Source organism: Zalophus californianus, chromosome 8, assembly GCF_009762305.2.
Source record: "Zalophus californianus isolate mZalCal1 chromosome 8, mZalCal1.pri.v2, whole genome shotgun sequence".
Classification (NCBI taxonomy): Eukaryota; Metazoa; Chordata; class Mammalia; order Carnivora; family Otariidae; genus Zalophus; species Zalophus californianus.
The window spans coordinates 72,168,731-72,191,391 of record NC_045602.1 but is presented as its reverse complement, the minus strand read 5'-3'; the positions used below and the strand labels follow the sequence as shown (position 1 = coordinate 72,191,391).

Here is a 22,661-nt window from a genome sequence, read left to right as displayed (position 1 = left end):
TTATCTACAGTACTTCTCAATTCTCCTTTATTCGATACTATCTACAAAACTGTTCATAATTTTAAGTGAACCAAAACAGATTGCAGAATAATGTGTCTCATTTTGTTTAATGTGTGTGTGTATGTATTTAAGTAAAAGAATATACACCAACTCTTAACGTTGGTTACCTTTGCAAATACTTATAATAGCCTCTCTTTTATAAAGAACATTAATATTGTTACTCTTTTCCTTTTTCAGAATCTGATATTGATGCTGCCACTGCAATGATGCTTTTAAATACTTCTATAGAACAAGGCATTTTAGAATGTAAGCAATCATCCCATTCTTCCTAAAATACATTTTTGTGAGTGCTTTATGAAATGTAATTTAGAATGCAAAATATTTAAATATTATAGGCAAAATTGTTTTTTCTAAGTGTGTTTTCTTTTGAATTACTTAGTTTCTATTTTATTATATTTCCATTAATATATGTGAGCAGTTATGAGATTGAAGTTAATACTGTGATAGATATTTTACATGGACCAAGAAACAAAGAAATAATAGCATGTATAGAAATTAAGGTTGAGAATTTAAAAGTAAAAATGAAAGCCATAAATAAGAAAATACAGGAAAGTATATTTATAACCTTGGAATTGGAAAACCCTTCAGATACAAACTGCAAAATCCATAAAAGAAAACATAGGTAAATTTAATTAAACATCAACATTTTGTAGTTCTGACAACAAAAAATATATGTAAGAAAAGTCACACAAGGAGAACATTTTTTTACTATGTATATAACAAATGGCTAATATTGAGTATATGTATATAAAAGGACGCTACAAGTAAGAAATAAGAAAAATGTTCAGAAAAGCCAAGAAAATATATGAATTAGTGGGTCTCAGGGAAGGAAATAAAGTGGACAATACACATTTGAAAAGATAGGCAACTTCTCTAGAAGACGGAAATGCAAAATGAAACAATATTGAGATACTACCTTTTTTGTCCATGAGATTATGAAAAATTAAAATGATTGATAATATTAGGTGTTAATTGTGGGAACTGGATATTGTCATACACTGTAAGATGTAAATTAGTACAACCATTTTGGAACACAATTTGAAAATACCAGCTACAAATGCAAAGCAAAACCTCAGTGAGATCTCATGCCAGTCAGAATGTCTAGTATCAGAAAGACAAGAAATGACAAGTGTTGATGAGAATGTAGAGAAAAGGGAACCTGCTGTTGGTGGGAATGCGAATTGGTGCAGCCACTATGAAAAACAGTATGGAGGTTCCTCAATAAACTAAAAATAGAAGTACCATACCATACCATCCTGTAATTCTACCTCTGGATATTTACCTGAGGAAAAGAAAGACACTTAATTCGAAAAGATACATGCACCCCTGTGTTTATTGCAGCATTATTTGCATAGCCAAGATGTGGAAGCAAACAACCTCTGTCCATCAGTAGATGAGTGGATGAAGATGTGATATATATACACAATGGAATATTACTCCGCCATAAAAAAAGAATGAAATCTTGACATTCTTGACAACATAAATGGACCTAGAGAGTTTTATGCTAAGTGAAATAAGCCAGAGAAAGACAAATTCTGTATGATTTCACTCATATGGAATCTAAAAAGCAAAACAAATGAACAAACCAAAAACAAATGGATGCCTGGATGGCTCAGTCTGTTAAGTGCCTGGCTCTTGATTTTGGCTCAGGTCATGATCTCAGGGTCGTGAGATGGAGCCCTGAGATGAGGCTCCATGTTCAGTGTGGAGTGTGCTTGTCCCTCTCCCTCCCCATCTGCCCCTCTCCTCACTTGTTCTCTCTCTGTCAAATAAATAAAAATCTTAGGAAAAAAAAAAAACAAAAACAGACACCTGGGTGGCTCAGTCAGTTAAGCATCTGCCTTTGGCTCAGGTCATGATCCCAGAGTCCTAGGGCCTGCTTCTCCCTCTGCCTGCCGCTCCCCGTTTGTGCACATGGCACACGTGTGCTCTCTCTGTCAAATAAATAAGTAAAATCTTAAAAAAACAAACAAACAGACTTACAAATACAGAGAACAAACTGGTGGTTGCCAGGGGGAAGGAGGGTGGGGGGTGAGTGAAATAAGTGCAGGCAATTAAGAGGTTACAAATTTCCAGTTAAAAAATAAATCACAGGGAGTTAAAAAGTACAGCATAGGGAATATAGTCAATAATATTGTAATAACTTTATATGGTGACTACACAAGGTGAGCATTACATAATGTATATAGAATTATCAAATCACTATGTTGTACTCCTAAAACTAATATAAGATTGTATATAAACTATACTTCAGTTAAAAAAAATTATAATTTGAAATGTATATATTCTTTTACTTAATAATTCTGTTTCTTGGTATTCTAGAAGAATATTTGCATATGTGTAAGAAGAGGCGTCTAGAATGATTTTCATTGCAATATTATTCACAGTAGTGAAAAATTGGAAAAACCTAAATATCAATAAGAAAATGGTTAGCTCAACAGTGGCACATTCCCATTGAGGCATTCTGTACGAACAGCTCAAAACAATTACATTTTTCATGGAAAGGTCAAGACATATCATGAAGTGATTTTAAAATATTTCAAGTTAATACCTACAGGATGATATGTGGTCTAAGTAAAAAAAGAAACAAGTGAACAAAAACCTACAGAACATTACTAACCCTAAAGCACTACTCAGTAGTGATACAGTAGTTTAAATGGCCTTTTCTTGCAATCAGATGCATTTGACCTATTGATGGAAGTTTTCTTTTCCACAGGTGAGAAGCCTCTTCCTCTTAAAACAGCAATGCAAAAAAAGAGGAGTTACAGCAATGCATTTAATCATCCCAGTAGTGTGCGATTGCAAGAGAGTGATTCTTTGGCCACGAGCATTGATCCAAAAGAAGACCACAATTACAGTGCAAGCAGCATGGCCGCACAGCGCTGTGCGTCCAGGTCTAGTGTGTCTTCTCTGTCCTCTGTGGATGAGGCATATGAATTTATCCCAAAGAGTAGCCATGTGGGAAGTGATGGCAGCGAAGGATTTCACAGTGAAGAAGATACAGATGTTGATTATGAAGATGATCCTCTTGGAGACAGTGGCTATGCATCACAGGCTTGTGCAGATGCCTCTGAAAAAGGGCAGCCAGGCAAAAAGATGCGCAAACAGTTATGTCAAGAAATTGATGAGGAGCTCAAAGAGGCGGCTGGATCTCTGCTCCACCTTGCTGGAATCCGAACATGTCTGGGTTCCCTAATAAGTACTGCAAAGACACAAAATCAAAGGCAGCGGAAAAAATAGAAATACTTATTAGTGTGAAATTATTTTAAAGTGTGGCAATACTCTTCTACTTAATTCTTTACCAGGGATATCAAAGCCATAATGGACTTCTTTTGTTTTAGGGTGGGGGAGGGGTGCTAATTACTTGTTTATTTCACAACATGTCTGTTTTGATTTTTATTAAATGATTGCTGTTAGGATCATGCCCAACCATAGTTATGCTGCCAAGTCCTAAAAGCATAATTTTTGTGATAAGTGTCTCTAAGATTTGGAAATTTTTATATAAGAAAATCCACAGCCTGTCTTAAAACTTGTAGGAAAAATCTTTTATTCTGTTAATGTGTTAAAGTGTAAGAATTGGCAACTCTGTAACTTTTTTTCATTTTCTTTTCCAATCATTTGTAATTAACTGTAGTTGCTGATCCAGCTAAAAATGTTGCTGATGTCTTTCTCACATACTTCTCTCTGGACTCATGCAATCCAGTAGAATGAGATTTGGATTTTTTTATTTTGTCTTAATTTTAGTTTTTAATTATCTTTTGTTGAAGCATGGACAAAGTTGAATATAAATTGGAAAAGGTCCTAGATGTCTAGAAAGCTCCTTTTGGCTACATAGGCAGGAAGTATAGCAAAGAGTTTTGAAATTTAGAAAAGGCAGTTTTGTGGTAAAATTTCAAATAAGAACACTCCAATTCCTATTATAATATTATCTTTGAATTTTTTTTTTACTTCCCAGATGTTGCATAACATTTATTGGGGCCTTTTGTTCATTCCCAAAGTGCTTTGCAACCATTTTAGCCACTAGCTGTCTTTGTTGAGTAAAAATAACCCATATATAGCCATAAAGTATGTTATGGAGTTAACACTCATTTTGACACACTTTTTGCAATAAGAGAATCTTTCACTTGTTAAATGGACTACATTCTGGGAATTTTGTAGTAGGAATGGAGTGTAACCTAATATAAACATTTTGAATACTTATTACTTATGTCCTCTTAAATAAAGATATATCATTTAGGAAAAAACTTCTGTCCAAGGTTTGTATGAATTAAGTTTGTATTCCTAATTAAATTTAAGAGGATTTAACAAAACTGTAGAAACCAAGTACCTTCATGAGTTTCAAAATTCATATAAAATTAAATCTTATACAGTACACCCTTTGGGGGAGGCAATATAATAACATATGTGCCATTTATTCCATGCTAAAAGATTTTATATTGCTGTTCCAAAGGTGCATTGACAAGGCACCTTTTTTTTTAAGTATTTGAACAAATCTGCTTTATGAGACATTTTTCCATATCATTTTTATAGTTTGACTATATTAATTTAGAACACAGGATACTAATAAAACCAAACTTACTCATTATATATATTTTTTTACGGTGGTGGAAGCAACTTTCCAAAATTCAGTCTTATCTCATGGTGCATTCTGTTTTATAACAATGACCTTGTTTTCATTTCTCTGATAATTTCTGTATACATGTACATACATACATACATAGGCTCGTGATTTTGGTTGGTTACTTTCAGCTGTTTCTATGACTAAAGCATTTTCTTGGATTTTTTTTTATGAGGTATTTTTATTTTAACTTGTAAATTTTATTTGGGCAAAACTGTCAAATGAGAAGCATAATGAAAACATCTTTTTCAATTGGCAAAACTTTAAGCCAGAGCCAGGGATAACAACATTAATATTATCTGTCCTGTTTCCATGTTAATTGTAATTGAACTTGGATAGCCACATTAATAGAATCGCTGCTGTTGAAATACAGTAATTTTTAAATTTGTTGATAATGAAAAATAGTTTTTAAGTATGCAGGATGAGGTATTTGGGGTTGTTTTTTTCTTCATTTTTGTCATATCTACTACAGAAAATGGCTAATCCAAGTTAACACCTTTTACATAGACAGTGACTATAACACACCAAAAAATGCTTATACCACAGTGTAAGTAGTACACAGATTATAAAAATCATTTCAGTAACAATATCTTAAAGCTGTTTATGGTGGCCCTCTGGATAGACCTTAGTACCAGTGTGTTTCAGTGACCTGGTTCCAGTTTATTTTGTTCTACTGAAATTCTGTACCCCAGATGTTCTCTCTGGTTCCTGTCCATTAGATAATTACTCTTCATAAGCAGAGGAGGATGATTTAAGATAAAGAGGGGGAGAGTTGTTTCCCCTTTAAGAGGGATCTTCAAAATTATTTTGGCTTAATATAAATAACAATAATTCTTTAAACTTAATATTCTCTCCCTCTTCGAATTTAAAAGTTTAAATGCATCACTAGCAAAGACAACGCTTTCATACTAAAAGCTAATGGGAAGAAGTCATATGGTATTTTACACTTAATATACAGAACTTAGTGCATCACTTTTTCCATTTGCTGATTTACCGAGGCAGTTATTTTTAAGGGGAAGTACCTTTTTAATTATGATTCCCCCATTATTACTTTCATAGATACTATGATCCCATTCCTCAGGTGTGTTGAGATAAAAACATGGCTAATAACCACCCAATTAAGGAAAGTCGTTTCAAGTCCTATGGACTGGAAATTGTATTTCTAATAATATATTAATAAATTACACTGTAATAGAAACAGCTTGGCAATCCCAGAGAGGTTATATATGTTCCAGCATATTTTAAGACTGTGATTTAAGCTAACATAATTTGCCTTACATCAATATAAATTGTTACAACCGATTCTAGTTTATAGTAGATTTCTAGTGAAGTTTTGACTCAGCACAATTAATCTTCATCTTTCCCATCCCAAATAGAATCAGTGTTTCTTGAATATAGATTTTTGAAATTTATTTGTGCAATATATTACTAAATTCATTAATATTTTATTTTACCTTTCAAATTCAGAGAAAGAAAACATACTTGTATTCATGGAAAATCTAATTATTGGTGGATTGCCTCCTTTTTTCCACCTTTGAGCCTTTCCTTCTTTCCCTATAGCCAGCATGACTTCTCTTAACTTAGATTCCCCTGTATATAGTAAGGCTTAGAATATATATTTTTTTTCTTTTGCTACTTTCTGAGGCATTATGTAAAAGGTTCGTATTAGGTGGTCAGTTAAATATATGTAAGCACGAATTCAAAGGTAGAGAAAGTGTTGAGGGAATGTGTGTGTCTTTGTAGACGAGGAGGCCTTTCCTAGCAATTTAATCAACAGATGTGAATAATTCACAAAGCTGTAAAGATTTGTCTTAAATACTACAGTAACTTAACAACCATTTGTGAAGACCACACATTTAATTAAAGGCTTTCTGGTTTACATATACTTTACAGTTTTTTTTTTGTTAGTTTGAAATGTGTAAACTTTGATTTAAACAAAGTTTACTTCACTATATTAATGATGTACTCAAAATATTTATTGAAAGACAAAGTAGAGTATTTTAATGTTATACCTGCCATTTTTTCTTAAAGCACATTTATTTCTGCATCTAACTGCCAGTGCCATTGTTGTACATTTCTTATTAAACTAAGTGCTTCATTTTAAAGTATTATGTTGCCATCATATAGTGTATAAAAATGTATAATTGCCAATTCACTGTAACTATTTATTTTCAAATGAAAGTGTAAGAATGCTTTCTGATTCAAGAAATTTGAGTTATTAAACTGGTTTCCTTATCCTCTTTTCTAATGTAGCATAAAAATTGCCTTGAGTTTGAGTTATAACTGCCAGTAGATGACCAGTCACAAGTGAACCACTTCTCAGTTGCCAGTCTTTGTTCATATTAAAAGCAACCTAACAGATATTTAGTTTTTGTATCTAATCTCTGATTATTAAAATGTTTATAAAGTTTATTTTTACCAAAGAGATGCAATTCATTATGATAAAGTATTGCAGAATAAACCTTGTTTTATAACATTGGTGTACTTTCTCTGTCCTTTTGAGGTGGGTAGTGTAGATGTAAGTGGCTCATACTTATACATACACACGCCCTTTCCATTTTGGTGTTACAAAGTTGAAGTCATACAAATGAAAAATAAAGTTTCAATTTCAGAATTCTTAAAAGTCTTTCTTAAGTATTGTTTTTCCTGGTTTTTACAAGCCATTTTAATCATTTTGAAAGCTAAAATAGTGTTAATTCCATTATTCTCTTCCTGAAGATGAACTTCTTTTCCTGTGCATATGTAAGATATTTTGAAATATAAGAAAAATTGAGCAGATTATGAAATTAAGATTATTTCTAAATATAATAGTTGTTTCTTCAACAATTCCCAGTAATACCATGTGTTTAAAAATTGGGGCATCCATTATAAAATGAAATAATCTACAACCAGTATCTTAATTTTAATCCCCCACCCCCCACTTCCCTTTGAAATTCTGTGCTAGTAATTTAAATGGTATTAGTTATGTAGAGTTGTTTATTTAAAATGAGTCAAATGAGACAGCCATATTGATTTAAACTACCACGTTCTCTAAGGCCTAACTCCTTCCAAAGTACCTTTTTGATAGAAAAAATTTTACCAAACATAGGCATTTGGGACTCATGTATTTATTCCTTAAGAGTTTTATTCTCACTATTGCATTCATCTAGCTCATACTAGTTCTGAAGGGGGAAGAAATATATACCATTTTTAGAGAAATAACTTACTAAAATATGGGTTAAAACATTTGGTCTTTCCCTCAAGAATTTCGGGACATGCTAATTTGCTAGTTGTTTTTTTTTAACCGGAAATAAAGCTCACAGAAATGTAGATGTTAAACTGTTGAAAATCTTTAAGAAGGAAAACAATTATTAATCTTAGTGTTACTATGTTTCATGAAACTTTAAATAGAGAACTGTTAGAAGCTGTCAACTGCAAATTGAAATAGCCAAGTGCTACACATGTGTTTGATAGTTTGTGTTCCAAAAGTTTGTTTACAAGTGCATTCTTGGAAGAGGCATTTTTCACTGAACTCAAGGCAAGTTAGGAAGCCTTATTTACCTCATAATGTAGTGGATAAACAATGCCTTTTTAACTAAAAGTGATTCTTACACAAAATTTTTGTATAAATGGATTTACTTCCATTAGAGATTTTCCTCAACTTTGAGATTTTGGTTCAAGTAAATACTTAATAAATCAATCTTGTGGGGAAAATTTAATAAAAGCAGAAACTAGCAATTGGACAGAAAGGAGACATTGTAGAGGATATTAACTTAGGGGAGATTTTAGAACCCAAGAGGTTTTTTTTTTTTTAAGATTTTTTTTTATTTTAGGAGGTGGGGGAGGGGCATGGTGCTCCATGCAGGGCTCGGGCAGGGCTTGATCCTAGGACCCCAAGACTATGGTCCTGAGGTGAAACCAAGAGTTGGTCAGGTCAACCAACTGAGCCACCCAGGCGCCCCTAATGGCTGAGGATTCTTTTTTTTTTTTTAAGGTTTTTTTTTTTTTTTTAGATTTTATTAATTTGAGAGAGAGGGAGTGCAGGGTGGGGGAGCTGGGTAGAGGGAGAAAAAAGCCCACTCCACGCTGAAAGCAGCTCAGTGCGAGACTCTATCCCACAACCCCGAGATCGTGACCTGAGCCAAAACCAAGAGTACAACGCTTAACCGACTGAGCCATACAGGCACCCCAGTGGTTGAGAATTCTTAAGTGGAGACTGCAGCCACATAAAGTACTCTGCAGTGTAACTAAATTTATATGATGATCTTGTATATCAGGAAAGGAATTGAGAAAAAATTCCACACCCTTGGTAAACTGAGCATTTTTTCTGGGAATGCAAGATACTGCCACTTTGGAAGAAAGGTTGGTGGCTTCCTACAAAATAAACATATTCTTACTGTATTATCCAGCAGTTATGCTCTGTGGCATTTCCCCAAATGAGTTGAAAATATGTCCACACAAAAACCTGCACACAATTCTTTTTTTTTTTTTTAAGATTTTATTTATTTATTTGAGAGAGAGAGAGCGAAAGAGAGAGTGCACAAGCAGTGGGGAGAGGGAGAAGCAGGCCCCCCGCTGAGCTGGGAGCCCAACATGGGGCTTGATCCCAGAACCCTGGGACCATGACCTGAGTTGAAGGCAGATGCTTAACCAACTGAGCCACCCAGGCGCCCCCCTGCACACAACTCTTATAGAAGCTTTATTCATGGGGCGCCTGGGTAGTTTAGTTGGTTAAGCATCCAACTTGATTTCAGCACAGGTCATGATCTCAGGGTCGTGAGATCAAGCCCCACATCAGGATCCATTCTTGGCAAGGAGTCTGCTTCTCTCTCTCGGTCTCTACCTCTGCCTCTCCCCCAACTCTCATGTCTTCTTTCTCTCTCTCAAATAAGTAAATAAATCTTTTTTAAAAAAATTTTATTCATAATTATTAAAAACTTAGAAGCAACCAAGATGTCCTTCAATATGTGAATGGGTAAACAAACTCTAGTATATATCCATATATCTATATAAACTATAGTAATATCCATACAATGGAATATTATTCAGCCATAAAAAGAAATGAGCTATTAACATCTCTCCAACGAAGATATACAAATGGACAACAAGCATGTGAAAAGATACTAAACATCACTAATTATTAGGTAAAATGTAAATCAAAACCAGAATGAGATACCACATCACATCACATTAGGATGGTTAGTATTTAAAAAACTAAAAACAAAGTAACAAGTGTTGGCAAGGATGTGAAAGAGCCAGTACCCTTGTACACTGTTGGTGGAAATGTTAAATGGTACAGCTCCTATGGAAAGTATATGGGAGTTCCTAAAGAAATAAAAAATATATATGATCCAGGAATTCTAGGCATATACCCCAAAGAAGTAAAAGCAAGGTCTCAAAGTAGTATTTGTATACCCATGTTCATCACAGCATTATTCACAATAGCAAAAATGGAAGCAACTCAGGTGTCCATTGATGGATGAATGGCTAAACAAAATGTGGTATTATATATACAATGAAATATTATTCAGCCTTAAAAAAGAAGGAAATTTTGACACGTGTTATAACACAGAAGAACCTTGAGGGTACTATGTTAAGTGAAATAAACAAGTCACAAAAAGATACACACTGTATGATTCCACTCTAGTGAAGTACCTGGAGTCATTTAATTGATACAAAGTGAAAGGGTGGTTGTCGAGGTTTTCGGAAGAGGGAAATGGGGAGTTGTTTTTTAACGAGCATGGGGTATGAGTTTTGCAAGATGAAAGAGTTCTAGAGATTTGTTGCACAATTGGTTGTACTTAACACAACTAGAAACAAACAACAACAACAAAAAGAAATGAGCTATCAAGCCACAAAAAGACATGGAAGAATATTAAATGCATATTGCTAAGTGAAAGAAGCCAATCTGAAAAAGCTACATACTGTGATTCCAACTCTATGACATCCTGTAAAAAAGCAAAATTATGGAGACAGTAAAAAGATCAGTGGTTGCCAGGGATTTCAGAGGGAGGAGACACGAATAGGTGGAGCAAGGAAGAAACCACCTTTATTTACAGCCAACATGACTGTGTCAGTAAAAAAGCCTAAGGAATCTACAAAAGGCAACTAGAACTAATAAATAAATTTATCAAGACCTCATGATACTGTCAATATTTTCAAAATCAGTTGTACTTCAGTATATTACCAATAAGCTTGGAACATGAAATTTAAAAAAATTACCATCTGCAGTAGTTTACAAAAAATGAAATACAGAGGAGCAAATTTAAATATCCAATTGTTGCAAAATATCTGCCAGACCTGTGCAATGAAAACTATAAAACATTGCTGAAAGAATATAAGAAGATCTAAGTAAATGAACAGATACACTGTGTTTGAGGATTCAAAGACTTAAATATTGTTAAGATGTCACTTCTCTCCAGATTGATCTATACCTTCAATTCAATCCCAACCAAAATGTAAAAGGCTTCTTTGAGGAAATTGACAGGCTGATTCTAAAATTTATATGGAAATGCAAATGACTTAGTATAGCCTAAATAATTGCAAAAAAAAAAAGTTGAATGTATTGTGCTACCTGATTTCAAAATTTATTATACAGCTATAATAATTAAACAGTATGGTATTTGACATAAGTTTAAATATAGAGATGGATGGAACAGCATAGTCCAGAAATAAAATCTACACATATATGAGCAATTGATTTTTAACAAATGTCCGAAGTTAACTCAAAGGTTTAAGGATAATTTTTTTAACAAATGGTGTTGGAACCATTGGATATACATGTGGGGAATGACAGACCTTGACTCTTAGCTCTCAGAATACATAAAAATATATTGGAAATCAATTATAGACCTAAATGTTAAAACTAACATTGGAAGACTTTTAGAAGAAAACAGAAGAAAATCTTTTTGACCTCAGAGTAAGCAAAGATTTCTTAGAACACACAAAGCATAATCCATAAGAGAAAAAAATTATAAACTGATCTTCATCAAAATTAAAAACTCCTACTCTCTAAAAGACACCATTAAGAAAATGAACAGGCAAACAACACATTGGGAAAAAATCTTCACAACACATATATATGATAAGCACTTGTATTCAGAATATATAAAGAGCTTCTACAACTCAATATCAAGGAGACACAAACCCAGTACAGAAGCAGTAAAAGATTGAAACAGACCATTGACCAAAGAAGATACATGAATAGCTAATAAGAGCATGGAAAGATGCTCAACATCATTAGTCCTCAGGGAAGCGTGTACTGAAACCCCAATGCGGTGCTTCTACACATCCAAGAGAAAGTCTGAAATTGAAAAGTGTTAAAAGACAATTAAAAGTCAATACCAAGTGTTTTTTTAAATGTGAAGCAATCATGGATCTCCTGTGTTGCTGGTGAGAATGGAAAATGGCACAACCACTTTGGAAAACAGTTCGGCAATTTCTTATAAAGCTAAGCGTGCAGTTGTCATATAGCCCAGTGTATTAGTTTGCTAGGGCTCCTATGATAAAATACCATTGACTGGATGGCTTAAAAACCAAAAATTTATTTTCTCACAGTTCTGGAGGCTAGAAGCCCAAGATCATGGTGTCCAGCAGGTTTTGGTTTCTTCTGAGATTCGCCCCTTGGCTTACAGAAGGCTGTCTTGCTCTGCCCTCATGTGCCTTTTCCTTTGTGTTTGTGCCCCCCTGGCATCTCTTTTGTGCCTCTTTTTTTCTCCAAGTTCTTTCTTCTCACAAGGACACCAGTCAGATTGGATTAGGACCCACTTCTAAATGGCCTACTTTTAACTTAATTTCTTCTTTGAAGGCCCTATCTCCAATACAGTCACATTCTGAGATCCTGGAGTTCATTCCCTCAAGATATGAATTTGGGGCAGGGGCCATACAGATCAGCCCAGAACACCCAGCAATTCCACTCCCAGGTTTTTACCCAGGAGAAATGAAAGATTTGTGTTTAAAGGTTCACAACAGCCATACTCAAGATGGCTCCAAAATGGAAACAACCTAACTGCTATCACCAGGTGAATAAAAACATTATGGTGAATCCTGAGAAGAGAGCACTACTCAGAAGTAAGAAGAAACAAACTGCTGATGCTAGTAACAATGTAAATAAAACCAGTCTTAAAAGAATACACACCATGTGATTCCATTTACATGGAATTTTAGAAAAGACAAATGGAATCTATAGGGACAGAAAGTAGATCAGTCCGCTGTCCAGGGCCGGGGTGTGTGTGTGTGGGGGGGGAGGGGGGTGAGAGCTAAGAACCAGGGCCAGGGTGTGTGTGTGTGTGTGTGTGTGTGTGTGTGTGTGTGTGTGTGTGTGTGTGTGTGTGTTTGTGGAAGGGGGTGAGAGCTAAGAACCGTCCACCTACAGAGGAGAGAAAAGCTCCTTGGGATTCGAATTTCTTTTTTTACAAAACAAAAATAATGTGTCCTATTTGAACTGCAGAATAAGGAAGATAATAAAAATGTGTTAGTAAGCCAACAGATGAGAAGTTGAAATACATTCAACAGCTCTGTTACTTTCAGAGATGAAAGTTGAATAAAAAAAAAACCTTGGTTTTGGTTCAGGTCATGATTTCAGGGTCCTGGGATCAAGCCCCACGTCGGGCTCCGCAGTGAATGTGTAGTCTGCTTGGGATTCTCTCTCCTTCTGCCCCTCTCTCTCTCTCTAAAAATAAACAAATAAATCTTTGAAAACAAAAACAAATAAAAACCTTGAAGTCAGACTGATGGCTTCCACATAGACTCTGAGATGCACTTGGGAGAGAGAAATCTTAAACAGCTTTTGGGGAGGGTTTGGTAGGTGTGGGGGACAAGTTGCTAGAAGTTCAATGGCTCTTTTTACAAAATTAAGTGAAGACCTACCTGAAGCTGATTTACTAATCTGTGATGGGTCCAGATCAGTCTAGAATACTCTAACAACTACTTATTGAGTGTTTTCTACTCAACAGCATGTGAGAACTAAGCCAAGCATTTGGATATTGCTTGTTATCTCATTTAATCTTCACATCAACTCTCTGAGGTTAATGAGGTAAATGCTATCATTTATAGATGAAGAAATCCACACCCAAGGAGCTTAAAGTGCCTGGGTTTACATGTGCTAGTAAATGGCTAAAAAACCAAGTCTGATTCCTAAATGTCTGCCTGCATTACCAGGTGTTACTGCCTCTAGTTTACAGGAATGTCCAGGCGCAAGAAGAATGCTTGACCTTTTACTCATTGATTCCACAAATCTTCCCTGAGCACTTGTGAGATGCCCATCACCGGGCTAGGCCGTGGTGGTTTGGCAGGGGACAAAACAGACCAAAGTCTCTGCCCTCATGGGCCTTGCATTCTCGCGGGAGGAGACTGACGAGACAAAAATTTGACATTAAATTTCAGAAATGGTACATGCTATGAAGAGAACTAAGGTGAGGAAGGGGAGGGAGAGAGGTGACAGCTGCTATTTTAGAAAGGGTGGATGGGGAGGACCAGTCATCTAGGAGCAGGGATTAGAATGATGAGCAGGAGGGAGACAAACAAATACCCAGAGGAACGGCCTTCCAGGTAGGGAACAGGGAAGGCTACAGAGCAGGGGGAGGCTGCAGTCTTGGGATAGTTTTACAGCCGAGCAGGAGGAACAGCTGGGGTGCCTGGAGCATTGGGTTCAAAGGAAAGGCAGCAGGAGGTGACCTGTGCAGGGGGCGTGCCGGCCAGAGCTCTAGGAGTGCCATGGTAAGAAAAGCGTATCTAAGACTGGGGGGTAATGGAATCAAACATACATTTTCAAAGGATCCCATTACACCTAGAGATTGGGAGATTGTTCCTCGAAAATCTTAAATACACTTTCTTAATCAAATACCTTAGGACAAAATACTACACCCTGCACCCTGATACAGTTACCCTTCAAGCCAAAATCTTCCAAACCCCAGAAATGGATAATCCAGGAGTTTAAGAAAGAAGGGGTTGTTTTCTCTAAACTGGTACATATATGAGCAAGGTGTTTCATAGGACAAAAATCTTACCGCTTTTTATTAGTGTAAAGGTCAGCCTACATTATTGAAAAGCCTATTGAAATACATATTTATTACTTTTTAAAATGTAATTGGATCTAAGCCATCCAAGTTTTTTAGGGCATTAAGGGAATAGAGAAGAATAATTTTATGATTAGCCCTCTGACAGTTTCATTAAGTAATTCAAGCATTCCCTTAAGATCTTGTTTATAGTATTAAATCTCTTAATAGGTAGAGTAAAAGAAAATATAAAACTGGGGGCACCTGGGTGGCTCAGTCAGTTAAGCGTCTGCCTTCGGCTCAGGCCGTGATCCCAGGGTCCTGGTATCAGCCCCACGGTGGCGGTGGCGGGCTCCCAGCTCAGCGGGGAGTTGGCTTCTCCCTCTCCCGCTGACCCTCCCCCCTGCTCACGCTCTCTCTCACTCATGCTCTCTCTCGCTCGTTCACTCCCTCATTCGAACTCTCTCTCTCAAATAAATAAATAAAGTCTTAAAAGAGAAAAGAAAATATAAAACTGAATCTTGATCAAATTATAGTACTATCAGTTCTCTATAATTTACGGCTACCAAGCAAACACTTCAAGAACACAGATATTTGCAGTCTTTCTTGTCGAATGAGCGAGAACCACACAGCAGCAGAACTTTCTCCTCCCATGTATCAAGATTTCATTTAAAAGAACTCATACCCGCTTTCGGCTTTCATTTGCACAGCAATCTCAGTTCTTAAAGGAAATTATTTATGAAATTGGTTTTTTCCTAAATGTGTTTGACGATTATTCTGAGAAGTGTTTCCTTGTAACTTAATTCTGTGTCAATACTATCTTTCCCTTCTTTTAGTTGGATTTTCCCCAGGAAATGTTCGGTCAGCTTTAATTCACTTTAAGAACAATGTTGATTATTCAAATGAGAAATTACAATATACAATTGCAATATACAACTACAACATACAATTACAATATACAAGTGCAGCCAGCTCTTCGGAGAGGCAGGGGTGTACTTACACATTTCAGTTGACATATTACAGGTTCTTTATCAGTGGAGGTAAAAGCAGGGCCATATATAATTTATTAGTACTCTCTCTCTCTCTCTCTAATTGATTTCCAGTAGAATTGCAGGAAGGAATTCGCTCTCTCCTGTTTCCCAGGGGGGATTGCCTTTGTTACAGCTCAACTATAAGCTTTATATGGAGTTGTAGCTTTCAAAATAGAGCATTAATTGAAAGCAATTATCCAATTATACCCAGCTGTGACTATGCTGTATACTGAATATTTACCAAGAAAAGAACACATTTAACAGATGATTTAATATAGCAGCCTGGCATAATGAATCTGCAGCCGACACTTCAATCACATAGCTAATGTCTTCAGCGGCTGAAATAGTCAAGAGTACACAAGTAGCTCAAGTCAGTGCAAAAAATAAAGACTATCAGGCTTGATTTTCAAAATAGTGCAAACATGTGTGATGTGAATTTCAAAAGTAATCAAAGAACTTATGTTTGTTTATTATCTACAATGCGTGAGATTTCTCCAATTGCTTGATTTTAAAAGTACGTGTGCTTTCGACTTTAATCAATTTTTTTTTAACTCTTTTGATGCCTTATGTAGGTGCCCTGAAATCTTAGAGGGCTGTCCCTGAAACTGATGCTTTGGAACCACTTTAGGTACTTCTCAGATAAGCACCAAGAAGAACCTGCACTGTGTGAAATTCCACTCTGTAACCAGTGGTGTGATAATGAGCCGCGGGATAGTCATTTTCTGCCTGTAATCTATTCAGCTTCTCAAGTGCTGACCAAGTGCTACGAGGGAAAAGGCTTTGGCTGCGCTGGCCGCTGAATAACGGACTTGAGGATAATCCATATTATCAAGGGATATTTTTAATGGGCAAAAATCCACTGCTAACCCTTGCAGAATGGGCTCTCTGCCAGCAATGAAGACCGTGTTTCATGAAATGTGTTAGCTCTATGTGAAAGAAACAAAACAAAGGAACCACAACACTTTGCTACCAACTCTTGAGTCATCTCATTGGTGCTGTCTTGACAAAGAGATGCCGTTCCTCCATGTGCTATGATGTCACCTTTGTCCAATCATAACCCTCCTTATGAGAGTGGGGGATAACTGTCTGGAGATAAGGTGAGTGACAACAGCAAGCAAGGCAGCAGTCACTAGGCAACAAGATCCAGCCTTGGGTGGAAGAGAATTCTAAAACATTTAACCCTCACACGGTCAGGGCTTTTTGTTGCTGATGCGGCAGTAATCTGTGGACAAAAGGCCTAATATGAATACTACTGCTTTTTCCTAAAGCTTTGCTCCTAAAGGCAACTCGAGGACACTTCCTGTTTGGACTAAGGACATTATTCGGTTTGACAAGATCGGTAAAGTTAGAAATGTTTACAATCTTTTTTTCACAATGGTTACAGTTTAAGCCACATGATTATCTCCTCAGTGTGTTGGGACCTGTTAGTCGATGGCTCCCTACAAGCTGGGCTGTGATACGGGTGTGTAGTCTGTGCCCTGCACAAAGCCATACCACAGAGGGGTGAGCGGAGCCCAAATCAGCCTGTGCTCCATTCGCCAAGATGGCAATCTTCAAAAAGGTCCTTTATCAAATGTGTTGCCTTGATGAGGCGCCATGTTGTAATTTGTCTGCTGGGAGGGGTTGCTTTTCCCAATTTGCACAAAGTTGCTGTGTGAGCTCTTCGGGGCCAGGGGTTAGGGGGTGGACTACAAGTACCTCTTATTTTTCCAACTAGTCAGATAGTTCTGCAAGATTGTCGCTCCTCTTTCACTTGACTCAGCTAGAAAACTTAGCACAGGTCTGGATAGACCCAGGTGTGGCCTGGTGGTATTGTTTCCATACTGGATTTCTATCATCATCTCATTCAGATGACTGTTTTGGTTTGTTTCGAAAAAAATTTAGAATTTTTCTCATAAAGCTAATTTTTTACTGATTTGAAAGATCTAATAGTTTAACATTTTTTTCTGTACCCCAACAGTTAACATAGTATAATGATTTCCTCAAGAAGAGAAATCCTTTTCATTTTTTCTTTAGCCAGATAATACATCACTTAGCAAACAGGTTTGGGGTTGTTTTTTGGAGGGAGGGAGGGGGTTTAGTTTATTATTTCACTTTTTGTGTGTTGTTTTTGGTTTTGTTTGAATCTAGTTGACACACAATGTTACATTAGTGTCAGGTGTACAACATAGTGATTTGACAACCCTATACATTGTGCTCTGCTCACCAGAAGGATAGCTCCCATCTGTCACCATACAACACTATTACAATCCCATCGACCATATTCCCTGTGCTGTGCCTTTTATTCCTGTGCCAGAGGGGTGGGGGTGGACCGATGGGCCAAACGGGTGAAGGGAAGTGGGCTATACAGACTTCCTGTGATGGAATGAAGAAGTCACTGGAATAAAAAGCAGACACTTTTTAAGTGAGGACAGCAGGTACCATGTTTTCTCTAACAGGGCCTGGCATGTAGTAAGTGCACATATATCTTTGCATGAATGAGTTAATTGTTTATTTGATTAATTAGTTAATGGTATTCAGTTTGGGGGGTAACCAACAGGAGAGTTATATATGTTAAAATTGTCAGACACCCTCCACGTTATCTAGTACAACATTTATTTTGCAGTTGAGTAAACTGAGACCCAAATAACTAACCAGTCAATGTATCTAGTTAAAAGCATAGCCAGGTTTCCATGTCCCTACAACTAGGTCAATGAGGAGACTAATTTAGATGTCAAATAAATAATTAAAAGAATAAAATAAAATAAATACATAGCCATTAAAATAAAAAAATGTTGATCTGTGTGCCACCTAAAATTATATCAAGGCTTCAGTGATAATTGTGGCACCCTTTGGAAAATACTACATGTTTTTAGAAGAGCTATGATATTAAACATAATGAAGCTCTAAACAATGCTATGGATTGTCCAAAAGAGGAAATGTCAGTGCTGACTGCAGCTGATTTAATCTGATTCTAACAAACCCTTCATGAAATTATATTAGATATTACAGTCTTGTGTTCAAATTTAGCTACTGGCTTGAACTTTGTTCATAAATGGTGTATCTTGTAAGCGGCCTATTTCCTCATCTGTTCTAGAGCAGATTGGATTAGACAAACTCTGAAGGCCAACATTCTATGAGCTAAAATGATCTGCATTCCTTATTAATCCCTCCAGTCAGAGAGAAGATCCCTACACAAAGGGAGATCCATATAATGTAGTGGAAACAGTGACCACAGTAAATGTGAACATATTAAATTCCCTAGTGAAGACTTTCAAATGATTTTTTGAAAAAAGCAAAATAATATATGCTAATGAGACATCCTTAATTTAAAAAAAAATTTTTAAGTAGGCTCCATGCCCAAAGTGGGTCTTGAACTCACAACCCTGAGTGTGAGAGTCACATGCTGTACTGACTGAGCCAACCAGGTGCCCCAGCAAAACATCCTTAAACAAAAACAAAACCCCTGGGGTGTCTGGGTGGCTCAGTCGGTTGAGCATCCCACTCTCCGTTTTAGCTCGGGTCTTGATCACAGGATCATGAGTGCAAGCTCCATATTGGGCTCCATGCTGGGCATGGAGCCTACTAGAAACAAACAAACAACACACAAACTAAAAATAAAGAGCTGGACAAACATATCAAACAAGAAAAAAAAAAGTGGTAAAATTAGTATCAGACAAGACAGAATTTGAGGCAAAAAGGAAGGATAAAAAAGAATATTTTATTTTTACAAATGTATAATCCATCAAGATGTTATAATATGTTGCAAATATTTGTGGACAAAATAAAACAAAAATTGGTAGAAATATATAATTTGACAAAATCACAGTTATATGGAAATTTTAATAAATATCTCTCTGGATTTATACAATACAAAGAACAAAATGAGATAAAGTTTGGATTATATATAGTTAGAAAGCTTGAATTGATAGATACTGTAGGACTTTGTATGCAACAAAAATCTCTATCCTTATCAAGTAGATATTTGAAATGTAAAAATTATACTGTCAGTTTCTGAACACAGTGAAATAAAACAAGAAATTAATAAGAAAAAACTTTCCTCTCATCAAATTAAATTACTCAGAATTATTCATGAGAATTTAAATCAAAGAGGAAATCAAAACTGAAATTATAGATAATTTAGACATTAATATGTGAAAATACACAGTAAAAAATGTATTCAGGGGAAAATCATAAAATTAAATGCTTTTATTAATAAACATGAAATGTTGAAATAAAGTAGAAAGAATAACAAAATAATATGAAGGCAAAAGTGAGAATTAATAAAAAGATAAAAGCAGAATCTAATTTATTAGGAAAAAAAAGAAAAAAAAGGCTTGATATATAAAACCAAGAGTTATTACTTTGAAGGTCAATGAAATAGAGAAACTTCCTGCAAGTCTGATTATGGAAATAAGTGAAACCACAAATATACAACATTAGAAGTGTAAAAGGGAGGCAACAAGAGGCACAACAAATTTTTTATAAGAATACATGGAGTTTTAGGCCAGTTAATCTGAACATTTAGAGGGGTGCCTGGGTGGTTCAGTCAGTAGAGCATGTGACTCTTGATCTCGGGGTTGTGAGTTCAAGCCCCACATTGGGCGTGGAACCTACTTAAAGTAGAAAAAGAAATCTGAACATGTAGATAAAATGAATAATTTAACAGAAAAATTGAAAATCCCAAAAGACCAATTACCAGAAATTATTGGAAAAGTTTTTCAAACACCTCCCACCTCCATTCCCCAGAAGAGTACCAGTCTGATGGTTTACCAGATGAATTTTACGTCTTTCAAGGAGCAGATAATTTCTCTCTTATTTCAACTATTCTAAACAACAGGGAAAGGAGGGAAAGAAAGTGTCTTAGTTTATTTGACAGAGTTATGAAGCCCTGATACCAAAACCAGCAAAATGTCACAAAACTGTCATAGATCAGTCTCCGCAATAGCATAAAACTATAGACTTACGAGGCTGATGTAACTCGGTGTTGGCTTCGTGTTGATAGGGATATACATTGATATAACCTTTATGGAGAGCTGTCATTACAACTTGTTAATGTTCCCATTTATTTTTTTATTTTTATTTTTTTTAAAGATTTTTATTTATTTGAGAGAGAGAGAGAGAGGGAACACAAGCAGGGGGAGTGGGAGAGGGAGAAGCAGGCTCCCTGCTGAGCGGGAGCCCGATGCGGGGCTCGATCCTAGGACCCTGGGATCATGACCTGAGCCGAAGGCAGATGCTTAATGACTGAGCCACCCAGGCGCCCCAAGATTACCACTTTTATAAATAGATAAGTAGATAGGTAGGTAGGTAAAAAAATAAATGCATGAATATATAAATAGATAAAGGTGTTAAAGTGTTCCTGTCTCTCTTGCTCTTACCCCTTGAGATCAAATATAACTTTTGACTTTACTAATTTCCACTACTATTATACCAATATCCTTGCTTTTTCTCTTCCTTTTCTTGATTCTTCTTAGGGACACAAAGGAAGAAGAAATAGCTCATTTGATGGCCCACTTCTGAGACATGATCCTCAAAGTTCTGAAATTTCTTTGTTTCTTCAGTTTTCCACTTATTTTAAAGTCATTTAATACCCTGTAATACATTCTTTTTGTTTCAGCCAGTTAGAATGGGTTCTATGTCTTACAACAAAACCCTGAACAGTACTGAGAGTTATTAATACACACAACAAAAATAATGGCTCGCAAATTGGGTTCATTTTGCAGATATGCTTACAGTTGCATCATCACAATCAATAACTGAAAAACAAAATTGACTTACTTTATGTGAAATTCGCTACACTAACAATGAAGTTTCAGAGCTGGATGAAAATGGTTGCTTGTTGGGATTGTGAGTTATGAGATTCCAAGAGTACGTGTATCCACTGAAATTGTGAAAACAGTAGTTAAAAAAATAATATCAGCAGACTTTCCATGTGGAGAAAATTCGTTGATCAGTTAGTTGTTCCTAGAGACAGTTAAAGAGCCCAGCCAGGGATTTAGAAGCTTTTTGGGTCTGTCGTGAAACATAGGTGTGGGAGGCAAAATAATGCCTCACCAAAGACGTCTCTGTTCTACTCCCTGGAACCTGTGACTATGTTGTTACGGAACCTGGACTGGATCGCCCAACAGCAGAACCAAGCGGCACCCGGAGATCTTGGAGGATAGGAGGTTTATTTAACGCCGGCAGGCCCAGAGGAGAGTGGTCTCCAAAGGTCTGAACCCGAGCACAAAGGGCAATTTATACACGTCTACTTTGCATACTTGGTACTTTTGGCGCGTGCATGAAGCGGGGCAGGGAGAAGGACCCGGATTGGTGCACGCAGGAAGCGGAGCATAGAGAAGAACCGGGAAGAGCCCCAGAGCAAGGACTGGGACACTCTCTCTCTGGCTGGGTCGGCCATCTTAGGACACAGATTTTCCTTATCAGTGTTACCATTAGATGAGAAAGGGGAATTAAGTTTGCTAATCAGCTGACTTCAAACTAAGATTATCCTAGGTTATCCAGGTGGGCCCGTGTAATTACCGGGTCCTACTGTAGAAGAGGAAGGCAGAAGACTCTGTCACAATGGTGTGATGGGAGAAAGCCTTGCCAGTCATTGTTGGCTTTGCAGAAGGATGGGGGCCCGTGAGTCGAGGAATGCAGCAGCCTGCCCATTTGTAAGAAAATGCCATTTTCTTTTTCTTTTTAAGATTTTATTTATTTATGAGAGACAGAGAGAGAGAGCACGAGCACAAGTAGGGGGAGCAGCAGAGGGTGAGAGAAGCCGACTTCCCGTGGAGCAGGGAGTTGGATGGATGCGGGCTCCATCCCAGGACCCTGGGATCATGACCTGAGCTGAAGTCAGGCACTTAACTGACTGAGCCACCCAGGCGCTCCCAAAACGCATTTTCTTTTTCTTGTTTTTTAAGGACCTTATTTATTTATTTGTCAGAGAGAGAGAGAGAGAGAGCACACAAGCAGGGGGTGCAGCAGCAGGAGCAGGCAGAGGGAGAAGCA

At 36.6% G+C, this 22,661-nt stretch overlaps 1 protein-coding gene across 4 annotated transcripts in view; it reads left to right on the top strand.

Annotated features, from left to right (window-relative positions):
• The window catches only part of FOXN2 (forkhead box N2), a 63,602-nt gene extending 56,374 nt beyond the window's left edge, over nucleotides 1-7,228 (top strand). For all 4 annotated transcript variants that reach the window (XM_027622635.2, XM_027622634.2, XM_027622636.2 and 1 more), the window contains exons 5-6: nucleotides 238-306; nucleotides 2,777-7,228. In XM_027622635.2, coding sequence (XP_027478436.1) covers nucleotides 238-306; nucleotides 2,777-3,300 — 593 coding nt within the window. In that variant the 3' untranslated portion in view covers nucleotides 3,301-7,228. The remainder of the gene's footprint in view (nucleotides 1-237; nucleotides 307-2,776) is intronic.
• The last annotated feature ends 15,433 nt before the right edge of the window (nucleotides 7,229-22,661 follow it).